At 40.2% G+C, this 18069-nt stretch overlaps 1 protein-coding gene across 5 annotated transcripts in view; it reads left to right on the top strand.

The window, feature by feature from the left end:
* The window catches only part of sipa1l1 (signal-induced proliferation-associated 1 like 1), a 370728-nt gene that overhangs the window by 208637 nt on the left and 144022 nt on the right, over nt 1–18069 (top strand). For all 5 annotated transcript variants that reach the window (XM_060828818.1, XM_060828813.1, XM_060828816.1 and 2 more), the window contains one exon: nt 3746–5525. In XM_060828818.1, the coding sequence (XP_060684801.1) occupies nt 4007–5525 (1519 nt within the window). In that variant the 5' untranslated portion in view covers nt 3746–4006. The remainder of the gene's footprint in view (nt 1–3745; nt 5526–18069) is intronic.

Genomic DNA, 18069 nt, shown 5'->3' with positions numbered 1-18069 from the left:
TTGAAGGTGTTAGCCTCTGTTCTCTGTCAATGCCATGATGTTTAGATTGATTCTAATCTAAAAAGTGAGATAACAGAGTTTTACATGAACTCATGCAGTTTTTGATCAAAGAACAATGTAACTTTACAAGTACAAATTCGCCTGAAGATCCTGCGTAGAGAAGAAGCCTTGTTCGAACATGTGCATAAAGATGTTGGCATATTGGGGTGCAAAGTTGGTCCCCATTGTTGTTCCATGTGTCTGGATAAAGAACTGGTTGTCAAAGGTGAAGACGTTGTGATCGAGGATAAAGCGGATAGGTTGTAGGATGGTGTTTAGCAATTGACTGACAGTTGTTGGTGTTGAGTACTGAGGCTGTTGCAGCAATGCCATCATTGTAGGGGATGCTGGTGTAGAGTGCGAAAACATCCATTGTGACGAGGAGTGTTCCCGGTTCGACTGGTCAGTGGGTGCTGAGTTTCTGTAAGAAATCTGTAGTGTCGCGACAGAAGCTGGGGATCCCCTGTACAATAGGTTTCAGGATGCCTTCAACATAGCCCGAGAGATCGTCACACAGGGTCCCATTGCCCGATATGATGGGACGTCCTGGTGTGTTGGCTTTGTGTACCGTTGGAAGGCAGTAGAAGTCGCCTACATGAGAAGTACGTGGGATGAGGCCGCGTAGGGAACTCTGTTCAGGACTTTGGATCTAGTCCTTCAATGTGTTTAACTCACGGGTGTGTTATTTGGTCAGATCAGTTGGTAATTGCCTGTAGTGTTCCTGGTTGTTCAGTTGTCGATACACTTCCTTGCAGTAATTTGTTCTATTCTGAGTGACGATGGCTCCTCCCCCTTTATCTGCTGATTCGATGACAATGTTGTGATTGGTTTTGAGAGCCTGAATGGCATTGCGTTGTGAACGGGTCATGTTTAGCTCTACGACTGATGAATCTGGCATTTATATATTTGCTTACAGTTTGACCATACATGTCAAGCCCAGGGCAGCGACCCTCCAGTGGGGTCCAAGTTGACACCTCCTTTGGTCGCTCCTCTACAGATCCTTGTGATGACTGTTCCAGTTCATCAGTGGGCTCATTGGGATCACTGCTGGAACCTTGAAAGGATTCCCGGAATCTCATTCGTCTGATGAACTCCTCAGTGTCTGCTGCAAGAACCAACAGGTCCATTTTGGTGGTGGGGCAGAAGTTGCAACCCTTGCTCAGAACTTCAATCTCTTCCGGTCAAAGGGTGTGGTCTGATAAGTTGATAATGAGCTTCCCACATTGATAATGTTGTCTATTCTGGTGCCAGGATGGGCTTTGCTATTACTGGTGAGAATGCCAAGTTTCTCCAGTTTTATTGTTCTTTGTGTGCATGTACATGGTATAGTTTTATTGCCTTGTCTGTTTGGCAATGTCACGTAATTGTACTGCTGTATCCTAAACGCAGGTTGAGAGTGTGGACTTCATCTGAATTTCAAGGTTGTGTCGCCTGCTGTAGAGTTGGTGCACGAGATGATTGAGGAGTTTGCAAGAGGTGCGGTGGCAAAGTTTCTCTGCGTAGTCTGTGTTGTAGGTCGACTTGAGTGGGTTTGTGATCCGTGATCCTTTTGGGATCTTTCCTGCTTGCCTGAATTTCTGTAGAATCTTGATGTCTGTGTCAATATGTGCGATCTTCTTGGAGATCCTGTCCACTTTAAGCCGACAGTTAGTGGTGTCAATAGAAGTCATGATTTGGAGATGCCGGTATTGGACTGGTTAAAAATCACACGCCAAGTGATAGTCCAACAGGTTTAATTGGAAGCACATGAGTTTAGGAGCGCTGCTCCTTCATCTGGTGATTGTGGAGGACACAATTGTAAGGCACAGAATTTATAACCAAAATTTTCAGTGTGATGTAACTGAAATTATACATTGAAAAATACCATGATTGTCTATTGAGTCTTTCATCTGTTCGAATACCATGATAGTTTCACTTCTTTCATGTGTAAATCACAAAACCTTTTTTAAAAAAGCTGCGTTCTCTGGTTAGCTGTAACAATTGGTGTTAGCCAGACAGTATGTTGAAGGTGTTAGCCAGCCCCTGTGTTCTCTGTCAATGCCATGATGTTTAGATTATTATCTTACTTTTTAGATGAGAATCTGAGTTTTACATGAATTCATGCAGTTTTTGAACAAAGAACAATGTAACTTTACAAGTACAAATTCTCCCCACAAAATGTGTGCATGTGGCTCTGTGTCTGGGTCGGGGCTTGTGAATGTAGAGTGTCTTAAGTCTGTGAGGGGATGCGTGTGGGAGTGTGCACGTGTGACTGGAGTGGGGGGTTGAGTGTGTCTGTCAGAGAGAGTGCATATGAGTGCAGAGTGGTCTATGTCTCTGAGAGGATGCCTGTGTGAGTAAGGGTGTGTGTGGGTGTATGTGTTTGTATCTGTGTATCCGAGTGTGTGTGTGTGTGTGTGATGCAACTGCAATATGTCAACTTCTGTAAACAGCCAAAATTTATTAAGCAAGTATGAGCTTTTGGAGGAGCCCTTAACACATTTCGCAGAGCCGTGTCAAGAGACCTCTCTGAACAAGAGAACAGTCCTCCTTTTACATCACCAGCAGGAATGCCCAGAAGACAACCCCATCCACTCCACCATAGTCATTTGTCACTCAAGACACATGGTGATTTGATTATTTTCAGGAACAATATGATATGCGATTTAGATCAAACCTTAATGGTAAGATCTGGTGTAAATAATTTTTTTTAAACTGCAGGGTGTAGTTAGAATCTTAACTGCAATGTTCTTGCTGCCATCTTCTACTATTCAGAATCAATGTAATTTTTTTTCATTCTAACTGCAAGATAGAGAAACATAACAGCCTACTCCCGGGACATCCAATTTCTTGAAGATCAGCAGAGCAAATTAACCCTTTAACATTTCAAATGGGCAAAAGATTGTTCCTGAAATATCAAGCGCTTGGGTGATTAAAGACGAAAAGTATATAAATGGAAATGTGCCAATTCTATGGCATGTTGGTGATCTTTCATGTCAGAAGGGACCAGTGATGTTTGCATTTCCTCTCAGTATACATGTTGCATGTAACTTACTACAGAATGAAGCGATGTTATCTTCTACGGTGTTCATTTGTAAATCCCCCTCCTGGGTTCCAGTTGTGTTACATTTTACAATATTCTTTTTTTCTCCCCCATTCCTTGCTGCATATCTCCTTGGCTTTACTGAGTTCACCTAAATCTTCAATTCTAATGCTGTTCACCCGTTATAAAGCAAAAGTTGCTTCCTTTCTTCAATCAGAGAATTAGTTGAGGACATCAATGGAAAAGTGGACCACAATATATTTTGTGATCATTAAAATAGCCACTTACGTAGGAGAAAGTCGGACTGCAGATGCTGGAGGGTTAGAGTCAAAAAGTTTGACACTGGAAAAGCACAGCACGTCAGGCAGCATCCGAGGAACAGGACAGTTGCTGTTTTGGGCATAAGCCCTTCATCAGGAACAGCAACTTTTATATAAATATATTTTGTTCAAGTTCCAATCTAAGATCATTGGCCCGAAATAGTAGCTCCTTTGCTGAGAGATATGCTTTTAATTTCTAAGCTTGCTTGCTGAGCTGGTGAATTTGTTCTCAGACGTTTTGTCATCATTTCCAAAATCTCAGAAATGCTATTTCCAGCATCTGTAGTATTTTGCTTATAGGTTAAAGGTTTCAAAACATTTAGTAAATACAAAATAACGGTTTCTCTTTTTTTGTTTTTTTTAGGTTTCATTTAAGCCTTGGCAATTGTGATTATACCATCTAAAATCCATTTTGTGATGATGTGTGGATCGTTTGACAGTAGCCCCAATTAAAAACAATGTCAAGATGAACATATGTGAAAAGATACTACAGAGTGACAGATATTTGTAAATAACATAATCCTTCAAATTGAGTTGCTTGGAGGTTGTCCTCAAGGAGATTCTTTCTTCCAAAAGAGATGGTTGCACATTTAATAGAAGCTGTTGGGAGAAACCAGTGTGGAGCATGACCAGTCTAAAACGATCCCAGACTGAAAAAGTGGGTATTGGTGCCACTTCGGTTGGGCCTGAGCTAACTATTGGTGCACGTTCTGATGACTTCTATGCACGTCGTTTCCGAACACCAAATGGCACATTTGGTTCATCTAGTATAACAGGGCCGCCACCACGAAGTGAAAGTGCTCACCATGTTGGTGCAATGCCAGGTGTGCCTAAAATGGGTGTTCGAGCAAGGATTGCTGACTGGCCTCCCAGAAAAGACATGGCTAAAGAGTCTTGTAGAACAAGTGATCAGGAGTCTGCAGGAAGCCCAGATGGCACAATCATGTCTATCCACTCTGGTAGCCCAAACAGCCGGATGAGCCAAAGTAATCAAAATTCTCTGGAGTCCTTGGCATCAAGGAGGATACACAGTGACTACCTACAACCCAAGGCCCAAGAGATGGAGAACTTAGATTCTAGGTTTCTTACACCAGATGGTTACCTTCAGTCTCCTGCAAAGGGCCTTCGCAGAATCAGGCAGCGCAGTAATAGTGACATTACCATCAGTGAGCTGGATGTCGATGGAGCTGAGGAGTATGGAGCATTGAGCCATAAAATGGGAACTGCCCTTCACCGTGAATATGGCAGCACTTCCTCCATTGACAAACATGGAATGTCAGGGGACAGTTTTTTTGATTTGCTAAAGGGTTATAGAAATGAACAGTCTGATCAGCGAAGCCCAGCACCAGAACAACTGAGTGAATTACTGAAGGCAGAGGCTAGTAAAGCCTATGGTTCAAATGTTGAAAGCACCAAATCTGACTTTGTGGATGGTTTCTTTTCACACAGAGGGAGCCCAAGGCCACTCCATAAAGAAAGGGAGAAACCACTTAAGCGACGATCGAAATCTGAGACGGGGGATTCTTCTATTTTTCGCAAATTGCGCAATGCCAAAGGTGAAAGTGAGCTAGGCAAATCAGCAGACTTTGAGGACAGCAAATCAGAAGACAGTGTGAAGGGTTGGACTTGTCAAAAGTGCTTTGCTCATTATGACGTGCAGAGTGTGCTCTTTGACTTGAATGAAGCCGTGACAACCAGGCACAATGTCATTAAGAGGAGGAACACCACAACAGGTGCATCTGCGGCTGCTGCCGCCTCACTGGCTGCTGGTCCACTGGCCCATTCAATCAGCTTCAGCTCTCCTTCAGGTAGTACAGAGGACCTGAATTCAAAAGAAAATCTCAATGTAGACTATGGGGATGAGAAAAGCAATGAACTTGTGCTGAGCTGTTCATACTTCAGGAATGAGATTGGTGGAGAAGGAGAGCGTAAGATAAGTCTATCGCGAACGAATTCTGGATCACTGAGTGGATTTGAAACTATGTCTGAATTTTCCCTGAGCTCTCACTGCACAAATGCAGGAGTTGCTGTGCTAGAGATATCAAAAGAAAACTTGGCAGTACATTGTGAAAAGGTGAAGAGGTACATTGTGGAGCATGTGGACCTTGGAGCTTACTATTATCGGAAATACTTCCATCAAAAAGGTAAAGCCATTATTTAATTGCTGTCAGCGTCTCTAGTGAGGAAGTGATTGGTCAGAAGTGCCTCACTTGCGATGAGACAGTTTTCAAAAAGTGATCTCGAGTTTCTGGCCTGCGAATATAGACATCAGATTTTATCTATAAAACAGGTAGCCTTGAAAAAGAGTTTTTAGTGGGCGAATTACAAAGAACTGCTTTTAAGTTAGTATATTTTTAGAATAAATTAATCAATCCTCTGCATTAAAATTGATCTATTATTAAAGTAACTGGAGAGGTGTCATTTATGGCCAATCATATTGATTGCAGTTGTTGATGTGAAGGACCATGAGGTAGGATGGTAGTCAGTAGCAATAGTTCCATATTATGCTGGTTTACGCAAGGAGAAAGTGAGGACTGCAGATGCTGGCGATCAGAGTAGGGAGTTTATTTCTGGGAAAGCATAGCAGATCAGGTAGCATCCAAGGATCAGGAGAATTGACGTTTTGGGCTTAAGCCTTTCATCAGGGCTTATGCCTGAAACTTTGATTCTCCTGCTCCTCGGATGCTGCCTGACTTGCTGTGCTTTCCCAGCAACACATTCCTGACTCTGGCTTACACAAGGACTAATTGTGTCACAATCCTGTGTTACAAGTATTTCATTTGGTAAATAAGTTTTTACCTAAACCTAAATAAGGTTAGAAATGACATTACGTATTCCAGAATTGTAATTGAACTTAATTTACAAAATGTTTGACAGCGAATCTAATTTAACACCCAATTCTTGCATAAATGAAACCGATCTCTATTTGTCCAAAATGTCCTTATTATTTTGATTGTGCTGTTGCCTTTCTTCAATCAACACACATATTTTGTCTACTGTGTTTGCCTTGGAGAAAGACATGAAGATTGGGAACTTGGGGAGGTTGGTGGCCATATCTTGGGGACAGTCCATATTACAGAAGAGGTGGTGTTGGACATATTAGACTGTATGAAGGTGGATAAATGTCCTGGTCCTGACCAGATATATCCAAGAACACTGCGAGCGGCTAGAGAAGAAATTGCGGGGGCCCTGGCTGATATTTTTGCATCATCAATAGCCATGGGTGAGGTCTGGAAGACTGGAGGGTAGCGAATGCTGTGCCCTTATTCAAGAAGGAATACAAAGAAAAATCTGGGAATGGCAGACCAGTAAGTCTAACATCTGTGGTAGATAGGTTACTTGAGAAAATCTGAGAGATAAGATAAAAATGTATTTGGAAAGACAGGGTTTGATTAGGAGTAGTCAGCATGGCTTTGAACGTGGGAGATCATGCCTCACAAATTTGTTCTAGAGTTCTTTGATAAAGTGACTGGTTGGCCAGTAGACATTGTGTGTATGGATTTTAGTAAGGCCTTTGATAAGGTTCTACATGGTAGGCTGCATTGGAAAATTAAATCACATGGAATTTGGAGAGCTGACAAATTGGATACACAATTGGCTTGATGGGAAGAAGCAGAGGGTGATAATGCAAGGATATTTTTCAGACTGGAGGCCTCTAACTAGTGGACTGCCTCAGGGGTTGGTGCTGGGCCCATTACTGTTTGTTTGTTATCTGTATCAATGATTTGGTTGAGAACGTACAAGGCATGATTAGTAATTTTGCAGATGATGCTAGAATAGGCGGTATCGTGGACAGTGAGAAAGGTTATCAGAAATTACAGCAGGATGTTGATCAGCTGGGGAAATGGCAAATGGAGCTTAATATAGATAAGTGTGAGGTCTTGCACTTTGGGAAGTCAAATCAAGGTGGGAGTTCCATGGTGAATAGTAGGGCCTTCAGTAGTGGAGTGGAACAGAGGGACCTTGGAGTCCAGGTACATAGATTTCTGAAGTGAAGTCACAGGTAGACAGGGCAGTGAAGAAGGCTTTTGGCACGCTGGCCTTCATCAGTCAGGCATTGAGAATAGAGGTTGGGCTGTTGTACAGATGTTGATGAGGCCGCACTTTGCTGCAGTTGTGGTCACCTTGCTAAGAGAAGAATGTTATTAAACTGGAAAGCATGCAAAGGAAATTTACAAAGGTGTTGCCTGGACTCAATGGTTTGAGTTATAGCGAGAGGTTGGACAAGCTAGGAATGTTTTCTTTAGAGTGTAGGAGACTGGGGGTGGTGGGAATCTTATAGAAATGTATAAGATGAAGAGAAGCAAGGATGGGGTGAATGCACTTGGTCTTTTTCCCAGTCTTGGTAACTCTAGAACTAGAGGACATTAGTTTAAGCTTTAGAGGGGAAAGAATAAAAGGAAACCTGAGGACAACTTCACAGAGGGTGGTATGCATGTGGATTGAGCTGCCAGCGGAAGTGGTTGAGGCAGATATATTAATAACAATTAAAGGGCATTTGGACAAAACATGGGTAGGAAAGTTTAGAAGGATATGGGCCAACTGCAGGGAAATGGGACTAGAGCAGATGGGCATTTTGGTCAGCATGGACTAGTTTGGGCCAAAGGACCGGTTTCTGTACTTTAGGATTCTATGACCCTTCTGGGTCTCATTGGGGATAGCAAAAAATCATTATTTTATCAAAATCAAAGTGTAAACACTTGTCTTTCTTTCTCTCACTCTCATGGGTACCCTTTAACCTTTGGCAGGGTGTAATTTGCCCCAAAGTGGCCTGTCTGCACAGTTTGCACCCAATTCCATGAATTACAACAAAGAATTAAGGCTACATTAATTTACTTGTTGGTAGCTGTGATGTAGAACTGTCAGGGTTGGTATTGGGTGGACAAAATTAAAACTCTCTCAATGCCAGGTTATCGTTCAACAGGTTTATTTGGAAGTACTTGCTTTCAGAGTGCTGCTCCTTCATCAGGTAGCTGTGGATTAGGATCATAAGACACAGAATTTATAACAAAAGATCAGTATCACGCATGCAACTGATATGATAGGATATACAGAGAAACCTCAATTATCTGAATACCAATTATCCAAAAAATCAGATTATCCGAAGGAGATCTCGAGGTCCCGTTGGAAACATTACATCAAAGATGTGTTTTCCAGCACTGATCGCGTCTTTTGTTTACAGTGATTAAACAGGCACTGTCTCCAAATGACTGACCTCCCGCCCCCTCTCTTCTTTCCCACCCCCCTCCCCCCACACTTTTTCCATGGAGTTCTACACAGGGGTGTACACTAAACCCCCAGACAATCTCTCCAAATGTTGCAGTAAAAAGGTGTGCGTGTGTGTGTGCACATGCGCGCGCTATTTGGAGACTTACCCCTCAAAGGCGGCAGTCTTCTTGTTGGTGTCCAGTCCAGCTGCCCTGTAGAGGGATGGGAGTGGACAGGGTTGGGGGGCGTGCAGTGGTGGGTGTGGGTGGGGGTGGAGGGGGCGGTGTTGGACGGGCTTGGGGAGGTGGGTGGTAGGTAGTGTTGGGGGGCAGATGGTGTTGGCCGGGGGCATGGGGCAGTGTTGTGATGGTGTTGTGGGGGGTGGGGGGGCTAGTGAGTGGGGGGGGGTCAGTGTTGAGCGGGGGTGGGGGCTTGCGTGCTGTGTGCTGCTGCAGCCTCCTGAACAGGGAGCAGACTTTAAAAACTCCGAGCCCCAGAGGAAAAGCATTTATTCGATTAACGGAATAATCTATTATCCAAACAACATTGTGCCCGCCTATCTCATTCGGATAATCAAGGTTCCCCTATACTGAACAGACCTAGATTGCTATATTAGTTACATGCATGGCACTGTGATCTTTTGCTATAAATTCTGTGTCTTATAATTCTGCTGCACAGCTATCTGATGAAGGAGGAGCACTCCTGAAAGCGAGTACTTCCAAATAAACCTATTGGACTATAACCTGGTGTTGTGATTTTTAACTACTTTAGTTTAGAGCAACATGCAAGAAACATTAATTCTGTATGCTTTTATAGTGTGCAGGACATCGGAGACAATTCAAATCACCAATTTTGCTTAGAGTTTATTTTGGTTTCATAATTTTCAACATCTTTCTTCTTTATTAATTTTAACTTGTACATAGAAATAGGAGTTGTGACTAGCCCACAAAAGGGGTAGTTGGCCAAGCATACAGTTGCTTTAATTACCTCTTGCAATGTTATTCATGTGATGCAGATGAAGCTGTTGAGCCAGTTTATGACACAGCTTCAGAGGCAGCTACAGTTTTAGACATCACTCAAGTGGTTCTCGTGAGAATAGACCGGTGAGTGTTATTAGAATATAATTCAGAATGTATGACCTTAGAGAGGGTGCAGAAGGGATGTTGAGATTGATATTAAAGCTGCTGTTGATCAGTTATGTGTTGGTGGACAGATTAAATAAGATGGGGTTTTTCTCCTTGAAACATAAACGGTTATGGAAAGGTTTTTTGAAGGACTTGAAATAAAATGGTTCTCAGTGTAGTGGAATTCATAGGGATTTCTGAAATCAAATAATTGGCAAAAGAGCAAAAGCGGATCAAGATGAGAGAAGTTGCAAAATAATAAATTTGTAATCTGGAATGCATTGCCTTGAAAGAGTTGTTGAAGGAATTCAATAATAACTTGTGCAAAGAAAATTGGGTAGATATTTGATAAGGAAATGTTTGCTGTACTGTGATGGAAGATCAAAGAGCAAACATAGGCATGATGGACAAAGTGATTTGGTCTGCAATATATTACAACACTGAAACTTGCCAAAAGATGACATTTTTAATGCTTATTTATTTCCCATATCTGTTATCTATAAAGATCCTACAACATATGTTGAAATTTCACAGCAACCACATCACACAATTAGTGGGAATTTTTTTATAGTGTTTTCATTGTGAATGCTCTGCCTTTGTTTTAGCCTCTTGATGAAAGCTGGGATAAAAGTGCCTCCTTATAACATCCTGATGCATTTTGGTTGAAAGTAAGAGAATAGGATTTAATAGTATTGAATATCTGTTCCTTAGCCTGAAAGATATTTTATGGAAGCTTGGAGGAACATAGTTGTTGAATGTCATAAATTGACGTGTGTGAAACAAAAATAAAGCCTCTAAGCCAAATCATGACTACCATAGTTGTTTGCTGAAGGTAGTTGGAACCTACTGTTTAAAGAAAGAGTTGCGATATTATATTTTAACTATGTGGTCAGCAGTTTGATTTGAATCCTATATCATTGATCTCTTTCGTATCCCTTGGCCTATTTAATATGGCCCCTGCTCTACCTCTCCATTAAAGTAAGGAAGTAATGTGAGCTTCCAAAAAAAAAGTTTTACAATCTTTCCTGTCGTTTGTTCATGATTTGCAAACTCTTTCCTTACTTTTCCAAGTTAATAGATAATTTAAAACTGGGTTGCTTTGTACATTCAAGTATATTGTTTTTTTGGGTACCTCAATATATTTGGTATGTGGACAACAAAGATTTAGAACAAATGGAAAGAGGTATACTTGGATTTTAAAAAGAAATCCAGTGGCTTGGAGGTTAAAAATGCTTAGGCTATCCTGGCTACATTACTAGAGTCTGAGAATTTCCATGCAATTGAGCCTCAACCTAGTTGCTTAACATGTTTCTACATGCACTTAGCCCTTCCCCTCATCCCCTCATTATTTCAACCGTTTCATTTGTCTTACATTCCAATTACAACCAAGTCCTCATTACTTAGGATATTAGACTGCACGGAATTGTCTGTGGAGTTCACGCTACAGTTAAATGTCAGCATTCTTTGGTCACTAGTATTAAATACAACTCTGCTGAAAATCTTTACAGGTTGCGTGGCACAGTGGCTCAGTGGTTAGCACTACTGCCTCATTGTACGAGGGACCTGAGTTCAATTCCAGCCTCGGGCAACTGTCTGTTTGGAGCTTGCACATTCTCCCTGTGTTTGCATGGGTTTCCTCCGGGTGCTCCAGTTTCTCCCACAGTCCAAAGATGTGCAGATTAGTTGAATTCACCATACTAAATTGGCCTTAGTGTTCAGGGATGTGTAGGTTAGGTGCATTAGTCAGGGGAAATGTAAAATTAATAGGATAAGGGAATGGATCTGGGTGGAATACTCTTTGGAGCGTTGGTGTGGAAATAGCCCTGTATCCACAGTAGGGATTCTATGATTTAAAAGTTACTTCCCCATTCCATAAATTCCTTACATTGAAACCAAATTAAACATTTTTCTTAGAGTCTGCATTTGACATAATTTGTTTTTTTTAATTATCCTCTCCATGTCTGACACTGTATGTGTTAAGGGGATTAGAGTTTTAATTTATAGTGTTATATGCTGATGGTTATAACTGTTTATCTGTAGCTAAAGTCCAATTGCACGTAATAAACAGTGATTCTTGTTGAGTACAAAAATCTGATTGATTTCTACGTACCTGGATATGAAAGTCAGGTGAATGGGGAAATTTTATGTTCTTATCTTAAAGGTAAAGATTTTAAAATTACTCCAGGAATAGTGCGGCTTTATTTCCAACACAACCCCTTTGATTCATGATATGTAACGGGCAAAATGTAGATGTTTGATTTTAGGATTGATAAAGAAAAAGACATGCTTAATAATTTTATATCTTAAACACCAGAATTAATTTTGTCTTGGCTTTCAAAAAGCCTACTCACACATAACAAATCATCAATGAGATATTTAAAGATTTCCTGGAGAAGAATTTGGGAAAGAGTAACTCTTATATGCAGTAATTTTATGCAAGCTTTTGTGAGATTACCCAACATTTTTAAAAAAAAACTTGGAATAGTAAATTTGAGCAATGTATATGCATAAGTTGATAACTTTTATATAAAATAATCTACAGTCCAGTGCATCCTTTTGAGAATTATGTTCCAGTAGTGTAATTCTTGACTTGCTTTGAATCTAGAGTCTCTCAATATGTTTTACATTATAGATTTCTATAATGTTTCAACATTATTTAACCACCGTTTTGTTTTTGTATAATACATTTAAAGAAATGAGAGATTTATGCAGCATCTTGTCACTTTATAAGAATGTTCTATTTTAATCTGTTTCAAAGTAACCTGGAATGTCTCATCCTTTCGCTTCTGTCTATCTATCCTACCTACCAAGTCCACGTAATGTTCGTGTTTTTCCAGCTACTCCAAAAGCACTTCTGCAACTTTCTCTCGGCCATAGGGTATGGGCATCTCTGGCAAGGCCAGCATTTATTTCCTAACACCATAACTGCTCTTGAAGCTGGCGATGAACACTACTATCATCAGTGAACACCCCCCACTTCTGACCGTGTGCTGGAGGGAAAACCATTAATAAAAATGATTGAATTGAGGACATTGTTCTGAAGAAATCCTGCAGTGTTGGCCCTCAATATCTTTGCCATCTTTCTTCTGTGCTACTTCTATTCGGCTGAGGGGATCCTTGACTCTAAACTCAGTAGAACGTTGCTTTGATGTCAAGTGCATTCACTTTCGCCTCATATTTGAAATTTGGCTGTTTATTTGAATGAATCATGTTTGGATCAATACTGCAATGAATTCTAGAGCAAAGTTATCCTTATGGAATTCAAACTGAAAATTGAGTAGGTTATTGATCAGTGAGTGTCATTTCCTAGCACTGTCAATGACCTGTTGCTTTGAATATCAAGGTAGACCGATGGGGTATTGAATTTACCTTTTCTGTGAGCACATCATGCCTGGACTTTTGTTGAATCGATGCTAGTGTATCTCGAGCAAACACTTCAGTTAGCGGTGCAGCTAGTTTTAGAGTACAGTTTCTTGACCCACAGACATTAGAACCCATAAAGCTTTGTTTTATCCATACGTCCAACAAAGTTTTTTTTAGATGCCCTACAGTGTGGAAACAGACCCTTTGGCCCAATAAGTGCACACCAACCTTCCGAAGAGTAATCCACCCAGACCCAGTTCCCTCTGACTAATACACTTAACAGTATTGTCAATTTAGCATGACCAATTCACCTAACCTGCATGTCTTTGAACTGGGAGAGGAAACCAGAGCACCCAGAGGAAACCCACACAGACACTGGTAGAATCTGTTTGGAGTTTGCACAGTCACCCGAGGCTGGATTCGAACTTGGGTCCCTGGTGCTGTGAGGCAGCAGTGCTAATCACTGAGCCACCATGCCACCCCGTTTTGACGTGGAAGAAATCAAATCAGCTCATAATTTGCTTTGTGAACCTCAGGAAGTGCAACAATAGATAATCCATTCAATACGTAAGGCTGATTATGACTCTCAATTTGTCTTTTGTACTCGCATGCTGATCTCTGCCATTATTGATGATGGGAACTTGCATCTTATGATTTGTATGATAAAATTATAAGGTTTTGATCGATTGGGTATGGAATCACTTAGCTCTTTTAGTAACGTGCTGTTTCTGCTGTTTTGCATGCATGCAGTCTTGTGACATCTTATTTTGCTGCACTCCAAATAGTGCAGGTAGAGATGATTCTTGACTTAATGACAGTGGCAGAGAGAGAGTTCTTACAATACATGAGGTTACACATTGTGGTGAAGTGCTGCTGATAATTAACCATGTATCTCATTGATGTCCAGTTTTTGACTGCTAAACTGTTCGGGTTTAGCATGAATGTAGGACTGTATAGGCAGAACTGGAGTGCTGAGGATATTGATAACAGTAATTTAACAATAGTGCATTCTGGACTATAAGCATCTCTCTCCATTAGAGAGAGAATTGTTTATCCAGCTTCAAGCATGAACTAAGGCAAGGAGGTGGCCTCTGTGAATGAGCATAAATGATGTGGGGATTGAATCCTTGTGATTGCTTTCATTATGTGATCTCTCTAATCATCTAGCTGACTGAGCTACCTAGCACCTATGATCACAAAAACGATTACAAAATTCAAAACGTGAATAATTTATCTTTGCTGATCTTTGTGTAATATTTTATGTTGGTTCAACCAATCCCTTTCCATAAAACAGGTTACGTCCCTAGTCTGGCATGGTGTATTTCCACCAAATGTTGCTCACTGTGACCATGAGCACTGGTTAAATTAACAGTTTTCATTTATATGGTCACAAGAGTAGAAATAGGCAGACAAGCTAATCTAGAGGAGTCAGAAGAAGGATTGGCCAAAGCTTTAGTTGCAAAGATGAGTTCTAGGAAGAGTATTAGGAAGACAAAAGAATTTTGGGAAAGACTTGCCAGTGAATAAAATGTATGCAACTGAATGTTCTGGGTTGAAATGAAGTCAAGTTATGGATAAAGTCACATCACAAAGTCCAGAAGTGGACCAGAACACAGTGATTAAAGTCTGAACATAGGCCTACTGAGTGAGTGTGATGCAGAAATGTAGAAATATCCAAGAGCTTAAAATTTAATACTTTGGATAAGAAGGTATTTGTGTCAGAGGTGATTAGTTAGGGACAGAACATAGGAAACTACATTTTTGGACAAACTGGAAATTAAGGAGGTTACTAGCTATGGCAACAGGCCATTGCATCAGCTGAACATCCTCCTTCCAAAGTGTGCTCTGTGCTTGGTTCGTGGCTGGTCAAAATTGAATGGCTACTTGTGAAAAAAAATTTAAAGAAAACCTTGGAAGCCCTACTTAAAAAGATTTGGCTTTGACCACTGCAGCTGTTAATAGAGAGTGTATTGCACCATACTGATGGTGTGCTCTGTCAGCAAGATACAGTGGACATGAAGCAGGGGAGATAACAATGGTCGAAGACATGAGAGAAAGACTAATTGACTTTCAAATGTAGAATTTAAAAAAAAATTTTATGTTGCTTCTCCCTTAGCATTTTTACTTTCCTTTTTCTACCACCTTTACATTTTGGTGACATTACTTTTGATTTCTGCAATGTCCCTTTCCCTCTCTTTCCTGCCATTCCCTCAATCCTACCATCCCTTTCCTCTTGCCTGCTTAGCCCTTCCTCCTCATTCACACACTGGTCATCTCTCACCTGCCCAACCACTCCCTCTTGCCTGCCCACGCCTTCCTCTCTCCCACCCAATTATTCCCTTTTTCCTGCTACACAGCCTCTTGCTCACATCTCTTGCTTACTCTCTCACTGTCACTTGCTATCTTGCAGTCATGGTCTTGCTCATCCTTTCTCACTCTCTTACCCACCTACCTCCCCTGTCCATTTCCCCCCTTTTACGTTATTTCTGGCAGCCATTCTCCTTTCTCCAAGGAGGGGCTTTTGTTAAGATCCCAGTTGATGGCATTATTGGACCAGTTAGATTCTGGGTACCATGGTGCTTCACCACTGAAATATTTGCATGAAACTGCAGAAGTTCTTTAATAGCAGATTATGCAACTATTGCACAAAAGGAAGAAAATGAGCAAAATACACTGAGAAATATCTCCATTTCTCAACTGTTTGAATATTTTCTTAGCTAATGCTTTTCAATTTCTTTTCCTTTTTTTAAAACGGAGATTTTTTATTTCTTTTAATTCTATTGACATAAATTTATAACAAATCTGCTTAAATTTCTCAGTTCTAATAACTCAAAGGCTACATGACCAGCTATTCCAGCTTGGAAATTCCGCACTAAAACACTTCAGCATCGATAACAAGTTTCCCTGAGCTGACTTGATTTTCCAAAATCAACTCTTCTACCTTCTGAACTGAACTTTAGGTTGTTATGAATGGAGATCGTGGACTTTCTGTTCTGAAGTCAAAATTAACCTAATTGCCCTAGTCAATTTACTGTACTGTTCCTGTAATAAACTCAACAGTCTTAATAGTTTATCTGTTAACACGGTAATGTTCTAGGCAACTGATTTGAAGTCACATGCCTTCTTAAAAAATATGTATTGGGTCAGTGTACATTGACTTTCTGCCCTTTTCAAAAAGAAAACCCTTCACTGGACTAACCAAAGTCCACCTCTTTTTTTTTCTTTTAAAAAAAAACAAATTCCAATAAAAAGGATAATATACATTTTAATCGCGGATTACAAAAGTAAGATGGTGTGGAATAAATATTGACTTCAGTCCACAGCGTAGAGCCAAGTTAGAATAGCCTTGACTCAGATAATTTTGACTATTGCATCCATGGAAGCTCTCGAACAAAGCTCTGCATTTAGATTTGTTGTGAGCTTTCAATTTTATGTTCTCCTTTACTCATATCTTTACATCTTTAGTGGATTCAACATCTAGCATTGTTCCTGGAAGGGTATTCATTTTTGGAAGGAAATCTATGTAAAAATTGTTTAAAAACACTTACTCTTTAGTACCTATATAAGCTTAGGAAATCATGTAGATCAGAGCAATGCAGCATGTTACTTAAGACTAGCTGCATCAGTGAGATAATAAGGAATTTGTTTGAATTGATCAAAGAGAAATGGAGGGCTGATATCAAAGGTTTCATTCACAAACTAATAAACTCTTCAGATGGATGTAAATTTGAGTAATGAAACAGAAATTAGAGTGATTTAAGAGTCTGTTGGAATTTTATTGGGGAGACTAGGAGATTTTTGAGATAAGTGATTATGATGGGATAAATGGCATTTCTTTTTTGATCTTGATTTTGTGATTTCATAGTTCACATTTCAAATAGAACTCCTACACATCTTATGTTAATGGCATGTCTTATGTTCCAGGATTTCAATATAGTACACCTTCATTGTGGGAATTATCTCAGTTGTGAGACTGATTTATTTAGCGACAGAATTAATTGGGTCATTGTTTCAAAGAATCATGTCTTGTACTGGTAATATTTTACTCATTTTACTAATTTCCCTTGGGACTGAAACTCAAGGTCACCATCTCTATCTGTAGTGGTTGCTGGGTGAATTATATATGTCTGTGGGAAAAAAAATCAGTTGCACGTTTTGCACACTAGCCAATTCAAATCGTTTCACAATCCAGCTTCTGTGTTTTTATTGGTTTTTTGGTAGTTTGTACTTGCGTTTAAATGATTTGAAACATCATAATCATGCCTGAATATAGGAATATGAAAGTTGGAATTCAAATATATGATAGTGATATCATATCAAATATGATATGCAATCATTGTTTATAAGTAATGTTATATGTACCCCAAATAAATATCATTCAAGTGGTTCTGTTGTTGCAGAAATAAAATTTGTATTTTCATTTGTATTTTCTGGGGGTCCAGAACTAGCAGGCATAGGTTTAGGGTGAGAGGGGGAAGATTTAAAGGGACTTAAGGGGCAACTTTTTCACACAAAGGATGATGAGTGTATGGAATGAGTGCCAGAGGAAGTGGTGGAGGCTGATAGAATTACTTTAAAAGACATCAAGATGGGTATATGAATAGGAAGGATTTAGAGGGATATGGGCCAAATGCTGGCAAATGGGACTAGATTAGGTTTGGATATTTGGTCAGCACGAAGAAATTGGACTGAAGGATCTGTTTCCGTGCTGTACGTCTGTCTCTATATTTCAAACAAACCAAAGCACCTTATTGCCAAAGAAGCACTTTTATGAACTGTTGTTATATCAGGAAATAACAGCTAACTTGCAAGAAGCAATGAGGTATGACCTGACAATGTCTTAGTAACATTGATAAAGGGGTAAATATTGTCCAGAATTCTAGGAAGAATTCCTAAATCTTTAAAAATTTCAAAAGGATCCCTTTTGGGTCCTCCTGAGTGAACTCTAAGTATATAGACTCTCTCCAACTACAAGCCCCATCCTTATTGCACC

Source organism: Hemiscyllium ocellatum, chromosome 8 (genome assembly GCF_020745735.1).
Source record: "Hemiscyllium ocellatum isolate sHemOce1 chromosome 8, sHemOce1.pat.X.cur, whole genome shotgun sequence".
Lineage (NCBI taxonomy): Eukaryota > Metazoa > Chordata > Chondrichthyes > Orectolobiformes > Hemiscylliidae > Hemiscyllium > Hemiscyllium ocellatum.
Note: the sequence above shows the minus strand (reverse complement) of the source record. Positions and strands in the feature narration are given on the sequence as shown.